This window comes from Tiliqua scincoides, chromosome 3 (genome assembly GCF_035046505.1).
Source record: "Tiliqua scincoides isolate rTilSci1 chromosome 3, rTilSci1.hap2, whole genome shotgun sequence".
NCBI classification, from domain to species: Eukaryota; Metazoa; Chordata; class Lepidosauria; order Squamata; family Scincidae; genus Tiliqua; species Tiliqua scincoides.
The window spans coordinates 196,856,653-196,884,262 of NC_089823.1; the positions used below are offsets into that span (position 1 = coordinate 196,856,653).

Below are 27,610 nucleotides of genomic sequence, written 5' to 3' on the forward strand. Positions count from 1 at the left end.
CATTATGACTAGCAGTCATTGATAGACTGCTATCTATCCATGAACTCATCTTTCAGGATGGTGGGAATGCATCCCAGACTCCTATTCCAAGCAATTCCATCTTGGTGTTTTTGTTGTTGTTGTTTTGCAGTTTACCATAAGTGCGTGCAAATGAGTAAATCATTCTAACAACAATTTGCCATTTGAGTAGTCCATACGTAGATCTTGAGACCTTTGAAAATATACTTGTTTCCTCTGAAAGTTGTGCTTTCCTGTTTGTTTGTGAGCATCTGATTCCTTTTCTTCAGCTTGTTGCAGGGTGCTTGTTCCACCTCCAACAGATTATGTTTGATGCAGCCCAGCTAAGTACACAGATCACCAGGCACCAGCTCTTGTGCTGCTGGAGCTCCAGGTGCTGGTGCCCTGAGACCCAGCCATGTCTCCACTACTCTTTGCAGCATGCTGCTTCTTTGGCTGGCTGTCGGTGTCTAGGTGCTGAGTGATTTCCTCAAAGGAAGAAAGCTCCAAGTCACTGTCTTCATCCACAAACTGTAGGAGGAGAGAAGCGAGAACTGATATCAGTAACAAGATAATGGCTTGCATAGACAGACAGGCCACTCCTATTGGGTTTTAGTACTGGTGGAAGAATTGTTCTGCCAGTGCTAACTGCTTTATGATATTCATGAAAGGCACACTGATGTCCAGCAGAGTTCAGTGCTGCTGGAGTGCTGGCAGAAAGAATAGAGCCTTCCTGCGCGATGCTGGAGGAGCTTCCTGGACCTGTTGAGGCAGGCAGAACAATGGGGTAAGTTGGATGGGGGAGGGCGGAAACAGGTGGTAAAAGGGTGAGGGGAGGGCAGAATTGGGTGGTGACAGGGGCGTGCAGATAAGGTCCAGAAAGGGAGTAGGTTTGGTGACAGCAGCGTCTGCCAAATCTAGTCCCCTTCCTGGAACCAATCCCATGGGCCCACGTCCATGCAGACCTGAGTCAGTGATTTTGTTAGGGCAGGTCCAGGAAGTCCCCTCTGTCTGAAAGCTTTCCCCAGAAAAAGGCCTTCATGAAGGCCCCCCCCACCCTGACCCAGATGCAACAGTAGCCAGTTTGACATTACTGCATCGGTGGAGGAGGGGAGGATAGGATCTAAATGCAGCAATGGGTGAATGACCCATTTTGACCTGCCCATTTTGAACTTTTCTAAAATGGTGACACTTTCTAAAATGTCTTGGAGCAGTCCTGATGTACAACTATATATTAATGTTTCCCAGTCTATGCACAATATCAGCAGCATGGCTGATGCCATCTTTCACACATCAGCCCCTACAAACCTAGGGATTAGCATGCCAAACTATACTAAAGTGGACTTTCCAGAGGTTGAGTGCTTGGCACAATGCACTGGGAAGTTCTACTACAAAAGCCCTGTTAAAAGTAATGGAAGCTGTGTAAAATGTGGGTACTTATGGGTGTCTCCTCTCACAGCTGCAGGATCTTGATCAACCGTTACGATACAGTGCCTTTCTAGACACTTATAAATAAGAATTAGAAATTGCCACAGGAGTTTAAATGGGCTCCAGCAGGATTTTAAACCCTTCTTTTAAACAATCCTGAGCACCTACTTGCCTATTGTTGCTTTTGAAATACCGATTTTTGAAATACCGACTACAAAGAGGTCATATTCTTCTCCAAAACAGCATCTAGGAAACAATGCATGCACAAAAACTGTATTTGTGTGCATTAAAGGTTAGCCTGAGGAGCCCCAAACACCACCCACTACCTGTCTGGTAGTTTTCTAAGCAGATACAGGTTGTAGACAATACCTGAAGATTTTTTGCAGAATGGCTGGGCTTCGGAGTTTCTTTGGCTGGAGTGGAAAAGAGTTGCACTCTGCCAACAGGCTTTCTTCCAGGTGCACTCAATGTCCTCTCCAGATTTTTAGCCAAGGATTGTACTAGTGTCTCTGCATTAAGCACAGAATCAATTCAAGTCAGAATCTAAACCAAACAGTAGACAGCAGACTTTTTTGTTATAATAAGAGGCTTCTTGAGGATCATGTCTGATTTAAGAAACTATGACCTTCTATTGAATGTTGTCAGAAGAACAATTAAAAAAAATGAGTTTTCTGTGTGACCAGAGATCCAGTCCAGTGGACTCTATGGCAATAAGGATGTAACAAGTGAATCCAATGGCCCACCCCCAAAACATCACAATGGGTCTGATTTCACAAGGGCATTTGCATGCAATGTTAACACTCCAAATCAGCCCAACTCTTAGCATATTAATTACTGCACTTAGGTGGCCTGGAGCACATAGGAAGCACCATTGGACAGCCCAATCCTATCCACACTTTCCTGGGAGTAAGCCCCATTGACTCAAATGGGACTGACTTCTAAGTAGACATTCAAAGGATTGGGCTGTAAGACATTTCTGCCCAACGTTGCATATATGCAACAGGGATCAAATGTGTACACCTGAGGCTGGGCAGAAATGGGTTAATTCTAGCACCACCACAGCATTTCAAGTCACGCCTGCTGTCTCTCCATGTCTTTCCTAAAATGTCAACCCCTGTAAGCCTCTGCCCCATACCCTAAGGTATGATAAAGTTTATCTAAGCAAGGACAAGACTATCCTCTCCCATGACAGATAAGCAGAGCACAGAACGACAGTGGTCACATGATCTGTACTCCAGTTTCTCGTATCTGTAAAGAATTGCCTTCATTCCCTTTGCCTTCAAACAATTGTTGTTACTCACCTGAAGGAGCAGCTGAAGCTGAAAGACCCTTTCCTATGCTGCTTTTTCCCACAGGGGACTCTGTGCCAGATGAGTCCCACTCACTGTCTTCATTCTGTGCAGCTTGGGGAGGGTCTGGTTCTTTCTTGAGAGGTCTGAGGTTTGGAGATGTGAAGCTTGATTCTTCCTCAGACTCAGAGCTGAAAGGTGAAGTGCTGGGAACAAAGGAAACAATGATAAGATGCATATCCCCAGTTATAATGTGGTATAGAGATTTGGGGCAAGGAGCCAATGTGAGGGATCCCCCAGAGTGGTGAGAATCATGCAGATCTCCACTTGCAAGGTTCAAGGGAAGCAGCTGCTTTTGCAGAAGAAGGCAACTTAAAACTCACCTGGGATGATGGACAGCAGAGTGCTGAGGGGAGGGTGGGCTGCTCCTGGCTGGGTTTGGCGGAGGGAGCTTGGGATTCTCCATGGAACTAGCTGTGAAACTGACTTTGCTCCGAGGAGCTGCTTTAGGGGTCTCTGAAACATAAGGCTGCAATGCGACTTGCTGCACTCTGGGCTTAGAAGACATAACTTGTAGCGGGGAACGTGGGCTCCTTTGGCTTGTGGCTAAAAGGGGAAAATTGGTTACATCTGAGAAAATAAACTGGACGTATTTCAGCATAGCATGCTGTTGAAAGAGGACTCCTGTCCCCACTGTACTGGTGGGAATGGAAGCAGGGCTGTGCGAGCACCCTCTGGCAGGTCCTGAAAACAAGCTGGTTTTTCTGAACATTTCTAGTGGAACATTCAAGAAATCCTTGAGGGTGGTTCAACGCAAACACTCAGAAAGCTCAATTAAGTAATCACTCTCCCTGAAGGTTTATCCTTCTGAGAGCAGTAAATGTCTTGCTCTGGCAAAGATTCATGTGCTTTTTGTTTACTATGTGTGATCACTGTGCCAGTGTGCGCCAAGGGCTGATCTGCTCATGTGGGAGAAAGCTGGTGGCCACTCCTTGAGGCTTCTGAGCAATTTGGAATAGGATCATACCCCAAAGCAGACACATGGGGGTGGTCACTCAAGCCACTACCCTTCACATTCACATTCAGTGAAGCAGACAAAGAGATTTCCATTCCAAACATAATTATGTGTGTAAACACACGTTCCTGGGAGGAAGCCCCATTGAACAATGGGACTTACTTATTGAGTAGACATGCATAGGATTGAATCATTAGATGTGCTATGTGAAGAGCATCTCTGCCTGCATGGAGTTCAAGAAAGATCATGCTAGAGTCTTACCTGAGATGACAGAGAATGGCAATGACAAATCACCTTCATCCTTCTGACTCCAATTCACTCGCTTTTTTACTTCTTGCTCAAGTTTGCCTCTCAAGGTGAGAAGATCTGGAAATCTTTTGGCTTTCTGCTGCTGCTGCATTTTTATCACCTCTTTCAAGTTTGCATAGGTTTGATCTGGGATGCCTTTTGTACCCTATAAGAGCAATGAACATTATACTTTTGGTGTCACTCTTGTTGCCATCTTGGATGGTGAATCAAATGTACACTGGACACAGTTCAATGGGACCTTCAGACTGCTCAGCCATAGCTCCTGCTCATTTCAATGAAGAAACCTTAATGCATTCTTTCCACTGTTTTCAGTACCTACCAACCTGCATCCCTGAGCCAAACAGCCTCCAGTTCTAATTCTCCCTCTGACTCCCACTTATCTAAAGGAAGACACCAAATCCCTACTCCTATGCCCTATTCTGCATTATACCCGCCAGTTATGGCGACCCTGGCTAAACACTACACCTTAACGACAGTCTAAGGTGGGGTAAAAAAACACAACCACCTCAACATCAACAGCAAAAAATTCCTACTCAGCCCCTGACAGTGACCAGCTTATCCTAGACCAGCAATTTTAGCCTTTTTCATTTCACAGCACACTGATAAGGAGCTAAAATTGTCAAGGCACACCATCAATTTTTTTTACAGTTGACAAGTCATATTATGCTGCTGCAGTAGGGCCATTCCCCAATGACCTTCCCCTAAACCCCCATGACACACCAGTGTGTCGCAGCATAGCAGCTGAAAATCGCTATCCTGGATTATCATGATGGGTAGGTGGGCTGGATCACGAGCTTCTCCATTTTAAGAAAGCCGAGCAACAGAGGTCATGTGCAACCTGTATGTATGTGGCCCAGCTGTTGCCTTGCTCAGGCACCAATCAGATGCCCAGCCTGATCCCATGTCTTGTGTAGGGTGGGAATAGATGAAACAAAACACTGTTGGAGGTCTTTATTCCTTCATCTGAGAAAGCCCGTATTGCCAACGGCTAGCTTGGGGCCCTTGTATGCTATCTCAGGCCTGCATGCTATTTGCTGACTCTGCTCTTCTAAACTGAAAACCTGAGTCACAGCTTGTTGGCCTCAGTGAGCAATATAATTTAAGGACTCCATGCTGCATCAGTGCCTAATAAACCCAAACAGAAGTGTTCTCTCTCATTTGCAGCAATCAATACATTTAACTGACTCAGTTCAACTGTTCAGTTTACGAGCCAGCACTTTGCATTTCACATTAAATGCTTTCAGTGCACTATTACAAAACCCTGTGTGTGTGTGTGTGTGAGAGAGAGAGAGATTGTTTTCTAATATCCACAAATCATCCATGAGAGATTTTTATAGACTCTTTTCATACTACTTTTTTCTAATCATAGGCAACTTTCAGAGTTTTTTTTTTTTTTTTTTTTCAAAAAAAGGAAACTACAGCACACATTGGCTGGCAGAGTTCACAAATAGTGTAGATACAGGTTTTTCCAGAGGTTTTCCATTATTTTCCCATTATCATTCAATCACCTTGCTAAAGTCCAGTGGTTCCCAAACTCCTACAGAGGAGTTGGAAACCACTTAAGTGTTTGCACAGGTGGAGCAATGGCACTGATCCCCAGGATCATGCTGCTGCCGAGGTCAGAAGGGGGGGTTTTCTACTTACAAAAGTCATTGCCAAGCTCCTGGGGGTGCAGGGAGCCCCACAGACACCTTCACAGGGCTTCCCAAGCTTCAGATGGGGTAAAAACATCAGAAACCACTTCTGGTTTCAGCCCAATCCTATCCTCTGCCACATTACAGCATGCAGCTCCACCAACAGAACGTGTGTGGTATGCTAAGGGGAGGGGGAATAAATGGACAGCCTTCAGGAGATGAGTAAAACGATTTACTCAATTAAAAAAATTTTTTTTTACTTATGCCCTGGTGAGCTGCCCAATTGCCTATAGGCCTCCTCAGACCTATGGCAGCCATTTTGCTGGCATAAACCTGAGAAGAGCCAAGGGATATTTTGGGGTAGGGTGCTGGCAATAGGATCCTAGCACAAATCACGGCCAGGATTTACCCCCAATGACACAGCCCCAGCACCTCCCCCAACATGCCATGCTCTTCCCCTGCCTCAACACAGCCAACCCCTACCAACAACTCACTGGCATTGGGGAGCCCCATGGAGCCACTGCCACACATGCCATGCCGTGTAGTAGCAGTCTGGCAGTGCATGACAATGGACTTTTGCACCACCTTAAGGTGCCCTGCATGTAGAGTTTCCATAAGACTGAGCTATTAGTCACTTTCCTGAGATCCAATTTCCCATCCTTGTGTTTCTGTGCTACAAGCCTACATTCACATTCATGCTCAATTGTGTTACTGTAGGCAACTCTCCTTATTGTCTCTCCAATCTTCCAGTCTCTTCAGTCCAGTTCTAGCAACAAATAACACTGTGATTAAATCCTCATTAGCACAGTGAGTGGAAAGGTTTCTTGGATCCAAGAAGAAATTCAGTGCTATACTCCTCAATTAGCACATCATGAATTTTTTTTTTTGGGGGGGGGGGGGGTAGAGGGAGGAACACAGTTCCTTTCAAGAGCTATTTATTCCTCAAATAAAAATTCCTGTTGGAAAGGAATAGCAGCTGGGTGTCTATTTGCCTAGGGTGTAAATAACCACATAAACAGAAGGTGTGCTTAGGAGAGTTCACTCATATATTAACAAGCACTGCAATCCTTGGCTGACTACGCAATCAGATTTATAGATGTTTCAAATGAATAAAAAAGGAAAAATGCTCTTTTCTGCCTCTCTCACAACTTACCCGCTTCACTCCCATGCTCTCCAGCTTCTCCTCAAGGGTCCCTTCCAAAATTGGCCGGAACTGCTTTAGCAAATTTGGATCCCTCCTCAGAACTTCCAGAACCCTCTTCTTCCTATCCAGAGTATCTTCCAGCTCTGCAGTGAAACCAATAGCAAGAATTGGACACATCTTAGGGGGAAGCTGGCACCATGTCAGTTTTGGCATTATTTTCATACTCCTGCATAAGGCTGGCATCAAACAAGTACGTTATACAACTAGGAATGTGAAACATTTGCCAAGCGCTGCCAGTAATATTGAGTCCAACGTGTAGAGGCTAATTTGATAGGCTTATATAAAAAATAACAGAGATTAAAGAGATGCAATTATATTCCTGCATGCAATGGCAGATTAAGTAGAAGGTGTTTTGTAGGCACTTTTGTTGAGGGAAATAATAATAATAATAAATAATATTTATACTTTGCATATCAACAAAAAGTAGTTCATAAAGGGCTTTACACAGCAAAATGGTTCCCTGTTCCCAAAGGACTCACAAGCTAAAAAAAGACATAGAAGAAACAATAGCAGCAGACACCAAGAAAGATGCCATACTGGGGTGAAGAAGCACGGTTGCTCCCGCCACTATTTTAAATATTTTAAAATGTGTCTCTTTGCCAAGTTAGCAAAGGTTTTTACTGTATTTACTGCTTTACATTATGTTGATAGTTTTTACCTTGTTCTGGTTTTAACCTTTTAAGAGTATTTTTGGAGATTATTTTTTTAGTGGAGAACCAGTGGAGAAGCATATAAATACTCTATGTTAAAATGCATGAACAGGTATAAAGTCTGCCTTTTTTTTGCATTCCAAGATTGTTGAAGAGAATCCAGTGAGCAACAATGCATACAGGTGGGACCTCGTTATCCAATGTTTGACTCACCACGGATATGACTCACCACTGATACCGAAGTCCACCTTTAAATGATTGCAACAAAGAAATATAAAGCACCCAAATCCAATTTCCTACCTTTGCGCTGTTAAACAGCACTGGTTGCAAGCTTTTCTGGGTTAAAGATAGCTTTAAAGATCCACTTCTGAGTTTCTGGCTCCTCCATTGTCACCCCAGAATGCATTGGTACAGAGCAGCAGTTTTCAATAGGTGTGCTGCGGTTCACTGGTGTGCCACAGCTCCTCATCAGGTGTGCTGTGAGACAGTGGCAGGGGTGAGGAAGGAACACATGTGGAATGGAACCCCAGTGGATATCAAGGTCCCACCTGAATAATGCTCATCAGGGAAATCACAGATCTGTGTGCTGCTGTTTCGTGTGGAGAGCTGAGTTTGCAGTTTGAAGTGTTCTCTGGGTAATGACGTGTATCTAAAATCAATGGCACACCTAGGCCAGCCACTGCTCCCCCTTGGCCTCAAAGGCCATAAACATGTTCAAGTTAGGCTGGGACTTTGCCTGGGTATCAATAGTACCTTCTATGAAATAAAACACCAGACATATCAGACATATACCTTCTTCAGTGGATTCTTCTGTTTTCTCTGCTACAGGCAATATCTGGACTTCTGTAAATTAAAAATGGAAACTTATAAAAGAACAATGTGCACATTTCAGCTGGTGGAGGTGTTGCACACAGATATGGCCCTTAATACATTTCAAATGTTCTTCTCTTTATCTTGAAGTAGGGAGCAAATTTCTCCTAGAACTCTTCAAGTTGTATCAAAATCTGCCAGATGAATTCCTGTGCATGCATATTTCACACATCGGGGTTACATGTACTCTTAATTACATGCTTGTAGTGTTTAAAGAACATTCAGAAACACTGAATCCTCGTTTCACATTTGCCTGGCACATTTGATGCAGACTGCACTGGGGAATTTGTTTTGTTGCACTTATGTGCTTATGTTCCATTCTTACGGAGCACATGCAGATGTGTACATTTCAAAATGATCAGCAGTTTGAAACAGCTTTGATAAAAGCACCGATTGCAGATTTTGGTAATGCAGAATTCGGGGAGACATACTCTCAACTGATAGAATTGTAATAGTAATCCTGGTTTCTGCTACTGGCGAATTTCAGCAGCAGTGCTAATGGAGATTCTTCAGGGTTGGAATCACACATGCATTTGCAAACACTTTACTAATTAGTCAGGAATCTTTCCTGCTTTATTTAATTGACGTTACCAATGATATCATGTAATGCTTTTGCTACTTTAAATAAGAACATAAAAACATAAGAAGAGTCCTGTTGGATCAGGCCAAAGGCCCATCTGGTCCAGTTTCTTGTATCTCACAGTGGCCAACCAAATGCTTCAGGGAGCACGCAAGACAGCAAGACACAACCTGCATCCTGGTGCCCACCCCAGCGCCTGGCATTCTGAGGTAAATGGCACAGCATTCCTTCCAATGAATGCAGAAGAAAACAGTATTCTGCTTGCCTACATTGAATAGTGGTCTTCAGTGTCCTAGGTTTAGACCTAGGTGCATTCTTATCATGATGGGACAGTATGTAAGTCCTCCCCCCCCCCCCACTGCTGCATGGCCTGCCTATTTCTCCCACCACAATCTCCTCCCCTGTTCCCACCTTCTGATTTCCACTAAAACTGTCAAAGTTGGGTTAAAACCTTGTCAATACCTCCATAATCACCTTTTTCATTCAAAAAGACAGGTATGTATATGCAGGTCAGTGCTGCAGAACAGAGCAATACTGAATTAAAAAACAAAGAGGCAGCAGCGAAATTGACTCAAATTTCCCTAGACCTAGACAGTTTCAGCAGTGACCAGTAGAGGGGGTATGTAAATGGTGAAGAAAATGGCTGTTATGGCAGATGCCTGAAATTCTGAAAGAAAGAAAAAGGAGGAGGAATGTTGATGGAGGAAGGAACCACCCTATATCTAGTTAATTACAGGTAGACGATGTTAAAACATGAAAAAGCTATTCCCAGATGTGTATGATTGTGTTGAAAAGATGGTGGAGGGAGGAGTAAAAACACCCTTGAGACAGAATGCATCTGTTCACAGGTGATTAAAAAACAAAAGAGGGTTCAATACAGCTATGACTTTACCTTCCTCTGCAGGGCCACCGATCAATTTAAGAACCTGATGCAAACGCATTTGAAACTGCTGCATTTCTGTCTTTTGCACAGCAGTAGAAGGGGGGGGAGGGCCAGAATCACTTGCAGTGGCATGTGGGAAATCCACCCACCAGCCTTCAGTCTTTTCTTATAGCACTGCTACAGCTAATTTGACTGCATTTTCTACCAGTCATTGACAGTATATTGGACTCTGCCAACAACTGAGAAGAAAGGAAAGGCTGCTCTCATTACAGAAATAAGAATTCTTATTCTATACTAATAAGAAGAGCCAATCTCCAGAGACAATTAAGGATTTTTATCTCTGCAGCAACATAATGAAAAGATTGACTGTCACAACTCACCCTTAGAGTTGCACTCTAAGGAAATTTTTCCTTTTAATCAGCAAGTGTCCTGCAAACTTTAGAGCTACTATTAATCACTCATCCTTCATGTGCAGTTGTTATTGGGGCTGCAAGGAACCTTAGCCTACTGAAAGCAATCTTTAGTCTTCAATGTCTGTAGTGGCAAATAACGATGGAATCAGCTGGAGCTTTTCTTGTTTCCAGACCTCAGTTTCAGTGTTAATCCCGTGAACACTGAGATCAGAGGTGACATGTTCAGAATGACCTTAGAACAAGAGCTGGATAATTAACTCCACTGTATGCTTCTGAATGGGTCCAAAATGGCCATTACAGAATGTCCTCATCTGGTTGCCAAAATTTGCCCATAGACTACACAGCTCATCAAAAGGCTGAAAGAAGCATCTTGTATTAACTATGGCAATCTATTTGCCCAAGATACTGGACATTACCTCTGGCTTTGCTTGAAGACAGGTGTTTGATCTGCAAAGAAAAAGGAATGATGAAAAAGATCCATTTTTAGTTACACATTCTAGTTCCTGTTGGCCTCATCATCAAGAATGACCCCAAAACAGTAAGAGGAAGCTCCACATGGGGTTGAAATATACATTACATGTTCTGTTCTAAGAAGCAGGGTGTAGAGCCGGAATCTCAACAATGCTCCGGCACAAACCCCATTGTAGCATGAAAGCCTCTCTTTGTCACAGATGATGGTTACTGCTACCATCCTGTCCATCTCCAGGGGGCTCAAGACAGCATACATGTTCCTCCTGTTATCCTTATAATAACCCCGAGAAGTATGTTTAGGCTGAGAGGCAGCAATTGGCCCAAAGGCACTCAGGAAGCTTTGTGGCAGAGTATGGATTTGAACTGTGGTTTGTCTGGTCTAAGTCCAGACAGTTCTACAACACACCAAGTCTCCCTTAACAGATGTTCAAATGTGCAACATATTCTGAAAGAATTTCAGTTCAGAAAGAGCTACACCATGCAAATCTCTCGACTGTATAGCTTGGCTCCTAGAACAAAATGGGACCTAGAAAATCATGGCCTACTTAGGTCTCAAAGCAAGACCCAAAATCCCCCTCTCAATCTCACCTAGACTGGACCACAAAGGAGAAACAGAGTTTGTTACATGCAGGAGATCATATCACGCTTACAGTTTTCTCTTGAGACTGGATGACCTTCGCCTGTTCCCTGAGTTGGGCAGAGAGTGAAAGCATTTGCTGCCTGCTGTGCTCGGCCATTTTTCGCTGGTCAGAAGATAAGGAGGTCCGCAGTCTTTCATTCTCATTCTTCAGCTGGGAGGGAAGGAAAAGTACAGAATTTGGATAAGTTGGCATGATAGCCATGCGGCACAAAGAAAACATTGTTTTCCTTAGTAAAGAAGACAAACCATAATTTGCATCGACCTGGGCTCCATGTTAAAAGGAATGGAACTAGACTTTGATTTTGCAGTGAAAAAAAATCTTACCATCCCATGTTTATACACACAGCATATTTATTTACATGCTTTTATTGATCTTGCCTCCTTTTCAAATTTCAATTAAGGCCTGGCAGAGAACACTGAAAATGTATTGCAGCCTGCTGTTTTGGAGACTGTCGTGAACAATGAACAGGATGATCTTATTATGCAGGTATCTTGTTGTCTCATGTGCTTCCTGAGGCATCTGGTGGGTCACTGTGTGATACAGGAAGTTGGACTAGATGGGCCTTTGGCCTAATCCAGCATGGGTCTTCTTATGTTCTTATCTAATTATTATTTTATTTCTCTCACTTTTTGAAGTGTGACTGCATCAATTGGTCCTTTTGTTCTAGATACAGCCATCTGGTGGTATACCAATAGAGCAGCAATCCTGTACACACTTTCTTGGGAAATGAGTCCCATTGAACACAAAGGGACTTACCTCTGAATAGATGGAGTTAGGATTGTGTTCTAAGACTTAAAACAGATTAACTTTTTATTAGAGAATGTTTCAGTTTCATGAACAGAAAAACAACTGGATAGCAAATATAAGATCCCAGAACACAGCTACATACAGTGAGAGAGTATTGTCAGTCACAAACACAGAGCATTCAAGTCTGGTATGTAGGTCCGTTCCAGGGGGTTACATGGGGTGAGTTGGAAGTCCATAAGTCACTGTATTCAAGGCTAGAGCGAGATGCGCTCACTCCCGCCTTGCACATGGCCAGCAGTGCCAGGCCAGGCTTCTTCCGCTGAGGGCAGCCTCCGGTCACGGGTCCTGGATCCAGGGGGTCCTCCGTGGGTGGCCTATACTACACTGATAGACAATCAATTCATGAAGTGAGGGGAGTAGGACACTAGCGTAGCTGAGTGGGGTTTACAGGGGTCACAGGATCCCAGGCAGCCACTGCGGTTCTGCCCCCTTGCTTGCCCCTGCACACCCTCCAAAATTATGTTCGGTGGGTGTTCTGAGGTCCAAAAATATTCACTGCTTTCGGCCAAATCCCAGAAGTGTCAATTTTTGGCCCTCAAAAGGCCTTAGAAGGTGTTCTGAAGGCATTCTGAAGGTGAGAGGGTGGCCCTGGGATAGCACTCCTTCTAGTTATGCTGCTGGAGTAGCCCACAGGCTTTTCCTTCTGTGAGCATTCAGTATAATGGATACATAGAGCCTGCACATGTACAATACAAACTGTGCCTGCAAAATCACCATTCAGACTTTATGCTGAACACATATAGTAGGGGCAGAACCTGCAGGCATCATCTTTCTCCCCCTCTATCTGAACTGACTATACACCAATGTGACATGTGGGCTGTCTGAATGAGAGAATGCTAGAAGAAGTATTTGACACTACAGTGTACTTACTTCTTCTTTTTCCAATTGGTGCTCCTTCTGAAGTTCTCTCAGTTTCCACTTCCACTCTGTTTGCTGCCAAATTAAAAAAAATACGCCTCTTTTATTCAAACTTATTTTGGCATTCCTGAGCACTAACTGTATATAAGCATTCCATAGTTGGTAGGGATTCAAAATGTATGTTTTCAGCCTATACTGTACATTTTCTGTTGAAGGGTGCTCAGGTATCTTAAATATGATACCTGAGATATTCCAATTATGCCCTTCTGCTCTACAAACCCTAAAAGACTAGCCTCATTCAGAAGGGCAACTTCACTTAGCTGTGAAGATTCTAAAACACTGAGCTCTGCAATATTCATTCACAGAAGCATCTTTAATCACTTATTGAACAGAAAGTGTTATTGCCCCTGTCAAGGGGATGTCAGCCCAGGTGACCTCACAGCAATTCATCTGCTGTGACCCCCCCCCCAAACCTCATGTTTAATCATAACTTAATGTTTATGATTTTATTGTTATTTTGTGCATTTTTGTATTCATCTTTCATTAGTAAATGGAAGACTCTACTCAAAGTGATTTCCTCTTACTTAACTATTCTATACACACAAGAGATGACTATGCTACAGACCATGAAGTGTGAAATGATAACAGGCATCACTCCGTTGATGCTTCCTCACCTGTTGTTCAAGCTTTGCCTTAATCCCCTGGAGTTCCTTTTGAGTCTTACTCCACTGCTGTTTGTCATCTGAGTCATCATCCTGCAGTGAGCCCAGGTTGGAAACTACAGCATTCTTGACTTGCAGTTTCTGAAGTTTCTAGAGAAGGAACAAGTGGTTCATATCAAAGTTTCACTATGAAAGAGCATCCTGTATCCATCAGAAAAGGAGAACTTGCATGATGCTGCAGGTGCAACATAAAAAAGAGCTGTTGTTTTGCCAGGACTTCCCATTGAGACATGGCTCCTTCTTTTGAGCTTAACTATCTTGATTAGGACAGGAGGTAAGACATAGAAATCCCCCACCAATAATATCATAAACAGCCACAGGGCTTTCCACATTTTCTGCTCCTGAATGGTGCCAGGAAGCAAAAAAAGAAATGTGCTTTGCATGGTTTTGTTCTTGCACAATTATTTTGCTTCCCTTCCTTCCAGATGCTAAAGCAGGCTGTGCTTTTCTTGGATTCATCCACATGCCATTATAACTACATCAAAAAATGTCTTTGATTTCTCATATTTACAGGTTGGGAATGCTCAACTTGAGGTACATCTGAACTCAGGGAGGCTTCCTAGGTCAGTGTGAGAACTTGTCTGAAATTGCTGCTTCGCTATCATGTTTCTGCTACTGAATTGATTAGATTGTGGACAAAATGTGTGTTCTTAGTCTCCCAGTGAGGCATTAAAAGTGCATTCCAAATGACTGAAGCTGCTGAACACATGGAGTTAGTTCTTCAGGTTAACAGCAAAGGAAGAGGCCAGGCTTTCCCCTTACCCCTTCCAAGGTAGAATTCTTGTTCGAAATGTTCTTGAATTCAGTGAGAAACAGCTGCCTGAGATCCTCCATTTCCTTCTGGAACTTGGTCTTCTCCTCTTCCTTCCATTTTTCAAATGTTCTCCTTCCCTCTTCTTCTCTTTGGCGAATATTCTCTGATTCCTACCAAAGAAAGAAAAGGTCCAAGTTGGAAATGAGCTAGTGAGGGGGGAAAGCAAGAGAGATTGGCGACTACATGAATTATTTTGCAACACTACTTGCATATCATTTTGGAATGGTCAAAACAATAGGATGGGACTGAAACTACTTAAGAATTATAGGAATGATGGGAATAGAATGTTCTGGGCTTTGAGCAGTAGAATGCTGTTTTCCCACCTTACTCCTGTGGCTGCATAATGAAGCCAAACCATCAATGTATTCCTTCAAATTTGGGTTGTCATACCTGAGCCCTATGCTGACTTTCAGCCTCCAGCTGGGCATGAGTGTCCTTCAACTGGACCTTCAGCTCTTCAATCTCTTTTTCCATTAGCTCCACCTGTTTCCTCTTTTCCTTCTCTACAAAGTTAATTCAGAAAAAGGGGCCATTAGCGATGGCCTCAGTTGTACACATAGTTCTGTTGTTACCAGTTTGCTGCTACCTTCCAGGGAATGCATCCCCCCATATCTGTGGGGGATGTGTTCCTGCCCCCCCCCTCACAGATGCTGGAGACTATGAATTCCTGATAACATTCCCTCTAGCTGCAGACTGCCTTCCTACTTGTCTTGCTATTAGCTTTTTGCTTATACAGGTCCAGCCTTGTTATACATGGATTTGACTCAACACGAATAGCCACTGCAAATGAAAAGGAATGTGCTGATCCCTGGGGAAGGGGAAAAATGCACCCCTTTAAAATCACAGTTTAAAACACTGAACAGTCCTTTAAAAATAGCCTCGATAATGAGAGAGAGAAAGGGCAGCTGGCTGACCATCAATCCTTCTTTCTCCAGGTAACCCCTCCCTTCCCCCTGAGCATGTGAAAGAAAGGTGATCACTTTGAATTGGTGAAGGGAGGGCTGAATGAAGTGCCTTTCTAAGCGACCGATTGATGGATTGTTTTCTTAATGACTCTTATCTTACATCACAAAGGTCAGCAAGGCTGTTTTTACATCACTGGAGGAAAGAAACTTTGTTTTTAAAATTGATTTGCTATAGTGCATTTTTTGCCATCCATGTGAGTGCTTGGAACAGAACCCAAGCAAATAATGAGGCTCAACCTGTAGTGTCTGGTTAAAGCAAGATATGAGCCTTCACACAACTGTAACAAACATAAACAAAGGTAATGGGCGTGGGGGTGTATGGGGAACCACATATAAGTGGATCTGCAGATACTGGGGGGGGGCTGTCTTGCATTCATAGTAGAGTCTATACCCTTCCTTATTTACCGAGGAACGGGAAATTTTTAAGCATAACAATTCAAACAGCTTCACTTTTCCTTTCCAGGATTTCTGCACAGGTTCACTTTTTAAATTGTTCAGAAGAAAATATGTAATCAGTGGTATTGTACAAAACATTTTGAAAGTTTTTGTGTATTGAGAGAATTCTAAACTAAGATTTTTGACTTTAAACATATTGGCTGGCACCAGTGTCATCCAATATTTTAAGGAAGCATAGCACCCACTGTAAGTTAAAAGCATATGCCACAATTCAGCCCAGTGTTAAATTGTTCATTGATTTCAATGCACTTAAGCAGATTGAATCTTGTGTTGGATTTTATCCATAACTTACAATAAATGTCCAAATACTTTGGGAACACTGCCCTCTGCTGGACACAAAACATCTGTCATGATCATAGCTAAGTTTCCTCTTAGCTCTCTTTTGCCTGTCAGTCTGTTAACTTACCTTGCCATCCAAAGCATGGATGCACTAAATTCTGTCTAGACATTTGGGACAGATTTTTTTAATGTCAAGTCATAAACCCAATATGTACCATTTGCCACATTTAAACCTACTTTTTACTACTGCCCTTGCCATTGCTTGCAATAGGTAGTGACACCCTTTTGAAACTGAAGCACTTTGTTACATGAGTGAATTCATCATTAAGTCACTACATAAATGTCTTTTTCAAGATGCTGCATGCATAAAATTTTCTGTCACCAAGAGCATTAGATGCCTATTGTGCCTCAGCATCAGTTCAAATGTTAGGTAATTGGGAAGATTTATCCAGCTCAAAATGACTGACACTGGTTCCTCGACTTAAGGAAAAAATCAAGTTAAAGGTTCTTTGTTTCAGAAAAATGAAGCTCTTTTAAAGTATTAGAGCAGCAAATTTTCAACTGATGTGCCATGGCGTGCCACGGGAGTTTGGAGCACCGTGGTCAAAAATTGCTGAAAAACTCTTCTGGATTCTGCATCTCTGTTTCTAGGGCAACTGTCTGTAGTAATGAATTGTCTGTTCCTCCACTGGCAGCGTTGGTAGAGGGACAGACAATTCATTATTACAGACAGTTGCCCTAAAAACCGAGCTGCAGAACCTGGAAGAATCTCCGAGAAGTGACATCATAAGAAGTGAGGAACTTAGAGGTCAGTGAGCCATGAGAATCAAAATGTTAGAAATCACTGTATTAGAGGGTCTCCGGGTTAAATCCTATCCAATTTCCCAGCTCTGGTGTGGTTGTGCCAACGAGGCATGTGCTGCATCCTGCAGTAGGGGGGCAGTCTACATGGAGGACTCCTCCAGGTAAGGGAACAGATGTTCCCTTTCCTGAGGGCTGCATTGCAGCTGTACCAGCACTGGAAAATTGGAGAGGATTGCACCCTTCGTCAGCAGCCTTCCCTACCCATGAGTTACCCAGGGGAAATGAACTTGAGTACAGAATAATAATAATCAGATTTATCAAGCAATCCCCCTAATTTTCTTTCATTCCATAAATGTCCTCAACCCCCTTCCTCAACGTACTGGAAACTAAACCAGGGGACATCCACTAAAATTGAGTGTTGGGAGAGTTCGAACAGGCAAAAGAAAATATTTTTTTACTCAGTGTATATTTGGTCTGTAGAACTCCTTGCTACAGGATGTGGTGATGGCATCTGACCTAGATGCCTTTAAAAGGGGATTGGACAAATTTCTGGAGGAAAAATCCATCACAGGTTACAAGCCACGATGTGTATGTGCAACCTCCTGATTTTAGAAATGGGTTATGTCAGAATGCCAGATGCAAGGAAGGGCACCAGGGTGCAGGTCTCTTGTTATCTGGTGTACTCCCTGGGGCATTTGGTGGGCCGCTGCGAGATACAGGAAGCTGAACTGGATAGGCTTATGGCCTGATCCAGCGGGGCTGTTCTTTCTAAATGATCTTGAGAACAAACTTCTTTTCTAGACACTGAACCCCTGCTAAGTGGGTAAGAGGCACTTTTTCAAGTGGGTGCTCCTTTTTTTAGCAGGGGGAGAGTAATTGGCCCACCTCACCCCAGCACTGTCTGTTCTAGTGGCTGTCTGCTGGTATTCATTTGCATCTTTTTAGATTGTGAGCCCTTTTGGGACAGGGAGCCATTTAGTTATTTGATTTTTCTCTGTAAACCGCTTTGTGAACTTTTAGTTGAAAAGCGGTATATAAATACTGTTAATAATAATAATTAATAATAGACACTCCTCTTTAACCTGGGTCCCTTTGGGGAGAAGGGTGGGATATAAATAAAGTTTATTATTATTATTATTATTATTATTATTATTATTATTATTATTATTATTATTATTATTATTATTATTATTATTAACCTGAAATCTCCTACAGAGGCAACACAATCAGTCAAGCCATCATCCTCACCAGCTTCCGTGGCCTCAGGGTGCCTGCGATGCATGTGGGCTTGAAGGAAGGAGTAGTTCATGAAGGTCTTGTCACAGAGCTGGCACTAGGGAAAGGCAGAGGGAAAGAAAAAAGGTCACACACTGCAAGGCCAAGGGTGCAGAAGCTCCTCAGAGTCAACATTCCCCCTCATTCTAGGCCAATTCATCAAATAGGAAGAAGCCAAATGGCTACCTAGCCCAACCCCAAGGCCAGCCTACCCATGAGACCAACTGAGGCAACAAATTGCCCAGCGGCACCCACCTCCATTCACTCACTGTTCTTCCTTCTCTCTCTCCCTGGACTGCAAAAAGAAAGAGGAAGAACAGAGCAGAAGATGAAGTGTGGAGGAGAGACTGGTATATCAGCAGGTAAAGGAAGCAGCATTAGTAGTGGCAGACCTGCCATTACGGACAATGGAGCACATGCCCCAGGTGTGAGCCTTTAGGACCACAGAAGCCTCTCTGAGGCTCCCATCATGGTCAGAAAGTGTGCTTCTGTTTTTCCAGAAGCACAGTTTAAAGCCTCAGGGAAACCTGAAGAAGCTTCCCCAACGCAACCTGCAGTCACGTGAGGCTCCATTAGCCTCAGGTGAGTGGACGGAGGCAGCAGCATCCCACAGGGATGGGTGGTGCCACCTCAGACCTTTGCCCCAGGGAACGAGGCTGGGGAGGTCCGCCACTGAGCATTAGCACAGTGCTTCAAACACCAGGAGGCCTAGGGATGGCCCTGCCAAACCTTGTTCCTAAAGCAAGACCATCTACCTACATGCTTAAAGTAACTAAATCCCAAGCTACTTGGAAAGGTCTACTTGAAGTGCTAGCACTGGGTCAACTGTAGCTTTTTCTCCATGGTTGTTCACTTATCTTTGCCTCCCATGAAAGAGACTGCAGGGCTGTATGACATCAGGTAGAAAAACAGTGATGATTCACACTATGTGAATGCACCTCTGGCTGAAACCCATGGTGAAAAATGTCCCTTGAGTTCCACAATGGATAAAAGGTGGCATATAAATGTAAGAAATAACATCTGCAAGAATGGTGATGAGGGTCACACTGAAACTGCAATCCCTGCTATGTGAATAGGAGTGTTACAAGTCCTACTCAGTTCTATTCTCAAGACTGTCCTGACTTACATCAGTGGCATGTTGGAAGGTAGGCAGCAGTTGCACCTGGAGAGGCCGAAAAAGAACATTTCCTCTTGCTTTCCTGAACTTACTTTGTGGTAGTTATTGGCCCCCGCTTGCAAGAGCAGCTGCTGGGTGGCGATCATTTTTTTCCGCCTCCTGCTCTCCTCTTTAACACTCTTCAGTTCTTCTGCTTGCTTATTCAAGCTGTCCTTGATGACCTTGAGGTCCTCCAGAGTTTGCTGCTGCTGCTCCTCCTGTAATGCCAGGCTCATGCTCAAATACTCCTGGGAGTGCAATAGGTATTCAATGGTCAGTTGGGCCATCTTCAGGACCTTTAGGAGAACAGGGTCTACTGGCTGCTGACAGTAAGGACACTTCTCTGCATCCAGGTTGCAAAAGGTGATGCTATTGATGTTCTCCTGGAGGGTGGCAAGATCCAGCTCACGGGCCACTCTTTCCACATCGATGGCACTGAACCGTCTCCAGTCGATAGGATCTCGCCGCAGCTGGAATTTAAAAGCTGGGATTCCACTAGATCCGGAAAGCATGTTGCCAAAGAGATCTCCACTGCTTAGGAAGTTCCCAGGAAATGAGAACCCAGGTATACCCAAACGATATGGTCTAGATGCAGGCAGTGGCAATGGATAGTAGATATTGTAAGCAAAAGGCTAAAAAACAAAAAGGGTAAAGGTGAATTCAGAGCTGAAGAACACCTAATATTCTACCGTATCTGCAGTAGAATATTTGTACATTTCAAGTAATACCCAAATGTGTACATTGAAAATTTGGCAAAATTCCTTCCCCTTTGATATAATTTTACTACAGTATAAAATATTTTTGTATGTGGCCATTTCTTTAGTCATTTTGCTTGTTTTGCAGGGGTGTCCAAATCCTGGCCGGGGACCATTTGCGGCCCAATTCGGCCCACACGGAGTCCCCAGTCTCCAATGAGCCTCTGGCCCTCCAGAGACTTGCTGGAGCCCATGCTGGCCCGATGTGACTACTGTCAGCACGAGGGCCGACTGTCTGACCTCTTGCACGAGCTGCGGGTCAAGGGCTCCCTCCATTGCTTGCTGTTTCATGTTTGTGAAGCAGCAGCGGCAGCAAAGGCAAGGCCAGCCTTGCTTTGCGCAAGGTCTTTTATAGACCTTGAGTTATCATGAGACCTTCATTTATTCATATAGTTTGGACATTATTCAATTATTCAAACATTATTCAAACATTATTCAGAAAGTTTGGACACCCCTGCTATATTGGATGGGCAAGACTATCTCCAACCGAAAACTCTACTAAAAATGCAAGATTTTTAAATGTTAACAATTAACAAATTGTTAAATTAACAAATAGCAAGATAAATACAAGTGGACAAGGTTAATTTTCTATCTGAAAAGTGTAATTCCTTAGCTATTTGAATTCAGTGTTAACTTTTAATATCTGCATTGACGAGTGCAGGCATGAATGTCATCTTCTACAGAAGAAAAAGTTGCACAGCGTAGCTGCACTATCCACAGATTTATATACAGATCTCTCAGGCAAGCAAAAGGCTATAAAAATGCTCATAAATGTGCTGCGTGTAATTTTTGTACCTACAGATGTAATGCATATGAAAGCTACTAGAAAACTGATTCAGTTGTAAAGCACAATGATGAGTACAAAGGCCAGGATTTTTAAAACTTGTACCTGATGTGTTTGCAAGTTTAATTTTGACAATCATTGGTGCTCATCAGTGTACACAACTAATGGAGTCACAGCACTTCTGTTTGTTATGTGGTCACATAAACACATGCATGAGGACTGGCACATTACTGAACCACCATATGCTGGCCAACACTGTATGTAGCTTGATTTATGGGTTAGGGGGCACTAGAAAGCTACATACAAACACAACTAGGAATGCAGTCCTATAATACTTACCAGAGAGTAAGTTCCATTAAACTTAGTGAAGCTTACTTCTGATAGACATGCCTAGGACTGTACTGTAAGACTGCACTCCTATACTCACCTGGGAAAAAGTAGCACTAAACTCAGTTGCACTATAAATTGAGAGTATTGGCTACTGGAACTAGAATACTATCTATAGAAAAGTGATCATTTCAAAGAGTATTCTCGAAGGGAGCTGGGAAGCAAAATAATGGTTAAATATGGGAAACTTCTTTAAATTTACTCTTACTTTGAAGAGAGAGTACTATTAATTATACTACTACTACTACTACTACTACTACTACTACTACTACTACTACTACTAGAGTAGTAAGAATATTTATATACTTTTTTCCAACAAAGTTCAAAAAGTGGTTTAAGTAGCTAGATAAATGGTTCACTGTCTTCTAAGGGCTGACACTCTTAAAAAAAAAGTAAGAGAAACACTAGAAAACAGTTATATCCTTCCCCAGTAAACATAAGTGGAACAACACTCTAAAAGGTGCCACTTTGCACAATTAGCAACAATGACCTTAATGTGAAGATTAACAACTTGTTAAAATACAAATGGCAAATTAACATTTTTTTCTTAAATATATGGAAGAAGGCAACATTTTGAAATCTATTCTGATTTCTGCAAAAGCTGCGATTTTCCCTTCCATAATGGAGTAATACATTTTTCTTTTCATTACTTTCCAATCTGGGGAATTTCAACTTAATTCAGGTTAAAAAAATATTTCCTGCCTTATAGCACAATCCTATGGCTCTTTACTCAAAAGCTTACCCCATTATGTTCAATGGGGCTTTCTCATAGGCAAACATGTATGGGATTGCAGCCTTTTCAGACTAAATGACTATCAATTGGAACACCTACGTTAGTTGAAAATAGCTAAAAACCTCTATTAACAGCATTTTGCTCAGTCTGATAAGTTATTACAGAGTCCCACTCTTCACATCTAGGAATCATTTAAGCTTTCAGATGGACATCTGATATTGTACCCTTGTCATAAATGAGTGTTTTTAATTTTGTTTTACCAGTTATTCTATATGCCCATTATAAAGTCACTTCGGGAAAAAAATGGTTTGTAAAAGGATACCTACCATGTTTTCAGATCAGAATAGTATCTCTATGCTATCTGAACCCCCTGCGTTTTTCTAACAGACAGTTGCGTTGAACAACAGTGTGTTACTAGGTGTGTCTTGTGTGATGGTAACAGGACTCCAAAGTTCTGCCTGCAGTGGCACAAATGTGCCATAGTTAAGCTGAACACTCTACATGGTTAAATATTCATTTTCTGCTTTGTGTGTATTTGTTTGAGGTTCCAGAATGAGCAAACAATTATCAAGGCAAGTACTGGAGTGATAATATTTCTGGATGCATTTCAGAAAAGCTGAACTCTGCCAATTTTTCTAAGTGTTCAGGAAGGGAGTAACAAATGAAAAGATACTGAACAGGCAAACACTAGAAGAAAACCAGAAGGGTCTGTTGGATTGAATATCTCAGTTCTGGCATCTAACCTGCTGGGTATCAATCGACACAATCTATGTGTTTGCTATCTACCTGCTATCCCCTATGTTGTTATACCCTAACAGTTGTGGCCAATAAAGATGTCTCTGTATTGTACAGGCTCAAGACTGCTAGCTATGACGTGCAATACAATAACATTTTAAGACAATCGTCGGTTCACCAGCTTCTGAGGTCCCACAATATACTGGAATTGTGGGATCCGTCATTGCAAGGAATTGCAGATCAAGAAAAGAAAAAGTCCATAGTTCAGTTACAAAGCTCCTCTTTTGCTTGTCAAAAGTCCGGAGTTCATTCTTTGGCATCAATGGCATCACTAAGCAGGTGTGGGGAGTGCAAATTGTACTGAGCGACACACATGTGCGTATGTGTATGCGACACCACTGCTGGTCAAAATTGTGAAAATCTTGTTATTTTTGAATAATACCATCATTTTATATAACATTCGATGGGTAATTTAATGCAGAATGCCATTAATCAAACCATGTTCAAATATCTGTATTCAATCAAATGTTATAGCCAAATAACCAGAAAAGGAAAACACATTTGCCTTATGTAACAAAAAGCTGATTTATTTAACTCAAAACTGACCAATGAGATTGTTTGTTCCGAGAGCCAATGAGGTATTACAATGACACAGCAGGGAACCAATAAGGTGTTGGTATGAGCTCTCATTACAATGTATCGAGCTAATACTAGAACTCTCACACCATGTGATGCAAACCCTAGTGACACCTCTGCATGGCATCTCCCTCCCTCCCCGCTCCCTCCCGCTGGCAGGCCTCACACCCGCCCTCTCCCTGCCTCCCTGTCACGCCTCCTCCCTGCCCTCTCCCCGCCTCCCCACTCCCTGGAACACCTCCTCCCCACCTCCCTCCCTGCCCCCGCTTACCTTACTATGGCTCGGTGGTCTGTGCGACCGCCAAGCGGCAGAGGTTGGACGCCCGCCTGGCACTAGCCCAGCACCGGCTACTGCTAGGCTAGCACAGGCGCTTGCCTGGTGGTAAGCTGGCGTGTTGAGCCCAGGATTGGGCTCTAAGCCCCTTCCCCACCTTTAGCTTTTCCCTCCCCATTTTCCCCAACCCACTAGCAAAACACTTTGTTACTGGATTCTAATGGTCCATCAGGCAAGTCCTGGACAAGACAAGCTGCTTGGCAGCACGACAGTGAGACCTTGTGGCCTGAGGTGCTACAGCGGCAATCCTATACAGTGTTTGTCAAACTGTGGGTCAGGACCCACTAGGTGGGTCATGAGCCAATTTCAGGTGGGTCCCATTCATTTCAATATTTTATTTTTAATATATTAAACCTGATGCTACTATGGTATGTGACTGCATTTGGGGAAATGTTACAGACCCGTACTTTTAACAAACTACTATTTATATTCTTTGAACAATGATAGTTGATGGGACTTACTCCTGGGTAAGTGTGGGTAGGATTGCAGTCTAGGATTGTTAGAAATGTTCCTGCTTGATGATGTCACTTCTGGTCATGACATCACTTCTGGTGGGTCCTGATAGATTCTTATTCTACAAAGTGGGTCCCAGTGCTAAATGTGTAAGAACCACTGCTGTACAGTACACACTTCCATGGGAGTAAGTCATGAACCCAACTGGGCTGACTTCTCAGTAGACATACATTGGATGGTGCTCTAAGACAGGGGTCTCTCAACTTTTCGGCTGAAGGGCCACATCAGATATCTGGCACAGTGTCGTGGGCCAGAAAAAAAATTAAATATAAAATTTAAATAATTACATTAGAGATGGAACTTAGATGAATGAATAAATGAATGGGCTCAAATGTCCAGGACTTCTCCAAGCATGAACACAGCCCCAAAAATAAAGCATACACTTAAATGGACCCCCATTCCCCCACCTCACAAGCACAACTCTGGTTGTGTTTGGTCAACTGGGCAAGAGGTTCTCAGGAGATCAGAGGCTGGCTGTGGGCGGGATAGAGGCTCAGCACAGGCCCATCTGGCCCCCAGGCCAGGGTTTGGAGACCCCTGCTCTAAGGCAATATGGGGAATGCCACAGCCCTCTCCTGAAAGGTTGTTTGTATTCAGGATTCCCACTTCAAGTTTGTGGTTTTATTATACTCTTTTACTGTATTGTAATTAGGATCTGCCAGTAACTTTTCCATACATTGTGCTGGGAAAAGCAGCACCCTCCTAATGTGTTCTGCTTGCCTTGCAGCTCTTAAAGGCACATGAGCCCTGCCAAAAAGCCAAAAAAATAAAAAAAAAAAGGCTGGCATCCTCCTGCTAAGAATGCCTGGTTATTCATTGCCTCTCACCACAAAGAGAGAAGAGCAGCTCCCAGCGGCCCCTCTGCTTATTTGAATTCCCCTGGCCCTAGATTTCCATGCATCAGGATAGGAAGCCCCAATGCTTCAAAGGGGACGACACCTCCTTGTCTCAAAGTTTGAGCTCCCCTAGAGCCAGACTCGGGCCAGGAAGTCGTCATCGCAGTTACAACTGCACAACTGGGGAGGGGGAAAACAAGCAGCGATGACGTCATAGGGGAGGCCACTGGTGAGGAAGGTGCAGGACTCTCCCCCTCCGCACCCCGATTCCCTGCCAGCCCCCTTCTTCCTGCCACCCCCGCATCTCTGATGCAGCCCAGAGACTCTGCACGAAGGTGCTTTGAAATCCGAGTCAAAGAAAAAAAAATCCAGTCAGTTCAGCTAAACTGGGTTCAACGGGGGGGAGGGGCAAGAAGGGCTGCGATGCTATGCACACTTTCCTAGGAGTAAGTCCCACTGAACACAATGGGGCTTACTTATGAGTAGGCATGCCTAGGGCTAAGCCCAAGGGATGCTCCCCCACTCAGCTGCTCTTGCCTGACCGGGCAGTGGCAGAAGATCAGCCCGCCTGCGAGGAGCGCTGGGAGTCCCTCCTCTCCCCGCCAGCCGGCCCCTCGCGCGCTCTTCCCCCTCGCCAAGTCTCCTGCTGTGGAGATCTTCGCCGCGCTCGGATCTCCACGCGACTCTGCAGGCGCACCAAACAAAGCGAAGCCTTACCTGCCCCCCGGAGCGCGTCTGGGGCGCGGGGGGGGGGAGGAGAAGGCTGCTGACGATCGCCGGGATTTGAGGCTGGCCTCTGGAGCGCCACTCCTCCCTCCTCCCTCCTTCCACCCAGGAAACTCAACACCACCCAGCACAAAAGCTCCCCCAGGATCTCCGCTCCCGAGCGCTGAGTCACCTCCGCCTTGGCTCGCAACAGCGCAGGCGACTCCAAGCGGAGCGTCTCTCCCTTGCCGAGGGAAAGCGCTCGGCGCTGTCCCCCAAGCAGCCAAGCCGTTGCTCTAGTAACTTCGGAGATCGCAGCCCGTCGGCTTTGGCTCGCCCCTCCCTCCCCACTCGCTTAGTAACGTGGCAAGAGGCTTCCACCCGACCGGGGGAGGGCCAGGCAGGCGAGCCCTGCATCTGAACGCGTCGCTGCTCAGGGGGCGATCGAGGTTTGGTGGGTTGGCTTCCTCCCTGTCATTGCACCCTGGCACCCAACTCTGGAGGGGAGGCAGGGCTGAAAAGCTGGGGCGGTGGCTTCTGCCTGCGTGCCTCAGTTGTGCTTGATCCTTGGCGAGGTGCACTACTCGGGTCAGCCCTGCATGAACCCTCAAGCGAAACAAGCGCGTGCTGAGTGAGGGCATCAAGAAAAGCGGTGGCGTAGCCAGAGGGGGTGCAAAGCACTAAGTTTTGCAGCGTGCAGGGGGCCCCTCCCCCACCCCTTCGGAGCCATTCCAGGCGGGGGTGCAAGAAGGGGAGGGGTCCCTTGCACACTGCAGTGAGACTCCCTGCAAACTTAGTGCTTTGCACCCCCTCTAGGTATGCCACTGAAAGCAAGGGGGGGCACCACTAAGTTTTTTACCAGTGCAGGAATTACCTTGTGCAAAAAAAACCCAGTTAACCAAAACAAAGTCTTGAAAAAGAAGGAAGATTCACTGAATTCAAAATATGTTTTATCCATTGTGTTTTAAAGCACCAAAAAGGCTCAAACGTTTTAGCACCAGAGCCGACTTTTTACAGTTATAATCTGTATAGTCAGGACCCACCAGAAGGGGGCACCACCAAGCTTTCTCCAATGCCGGATTTACCATGGTACAAAAAAACCCAGTTAACCAAAACAAAGTCTGGAAAAAGAAGTCAGAATCACTGAACTCAAATTAATTCAAAATGTTTTATCACAAAAAATTGAGTTTTTTTTAAATACTAAATTCTGTTTTAAAACACCAAATAGTTTAAAATGCTCAAGCTTTTTAGCACTGGGGCCTACTTTGTACAGTTATAATCTGAATAGTCAAGACCCACCAGAAGTGATGTCATTAACCTGGAAGTGATGTCATGGCCAAAAGGGACATTATCAAGCAGGAAAATTTTTAACACCCCCCCCCCCCCATGCAACCAAATCAAACCAATTAAGTAAGTAGGTAAATGAAAAGTTTACAATATGTATAACTTTAAAAAAAATTATTTAAAATAAACAGGAACCCTCCTAAGCTTCCCAAACAGATTTTTTTAAAAACATCCCCAAACATCTTAAAGGCTGCAATCCTTTCCATATTTATCCAGGAGTAGGCTCCATTGACTATTATTGTCAAAAGCATATACTATTATTGTCAAAAGCATATACCTCTTAAAAGTACAGATCTGTAACATTCCCCCAAATTCAGTCATATACCAT

The 27,610-nt window shown here is 43.9% G+C and overlaps 1 protein-coding gene across 1 annotated transcript; it reads right to left on the minus strand.

The window, feature by feature from the left end:
• Positions 1–354: 354 nt before the first annotated feature.
• On the minus strand, positions 355–20,566 carry DZIP1L (DAZ interacting zinc finger protein 1 like). The gene is made up of 16 exons (XM_066621494.1): positions 20,516–20,566; positions 19,574–20,152; positions 18,338–18,422; positions 14,976–15,088; positions 14,534–14,695; positions 13,724–13,861; positions 13,062–13,124; positions 11,394–11,534; positions 10,689–10,719; positions 8,319–8,369; positions 6,826–6,959; positions 3,991–4,183; positions 3,098–3,320; positions 2,727–2,920; positions 1,795–1,934; positions 355–528 (listed from the first exon to the last, which is right to left on the minus strand). Exons 1-16 carry the CDS (start codon positions 20,564–20,566, stop codon positions 355–357), a joined length of 2,472 nt encoding a protein of 823 aa, XP_066477591.1.
• Between the last annotated feature and the right edge of the window lie 7,044 nt (positions 20,567–27,610).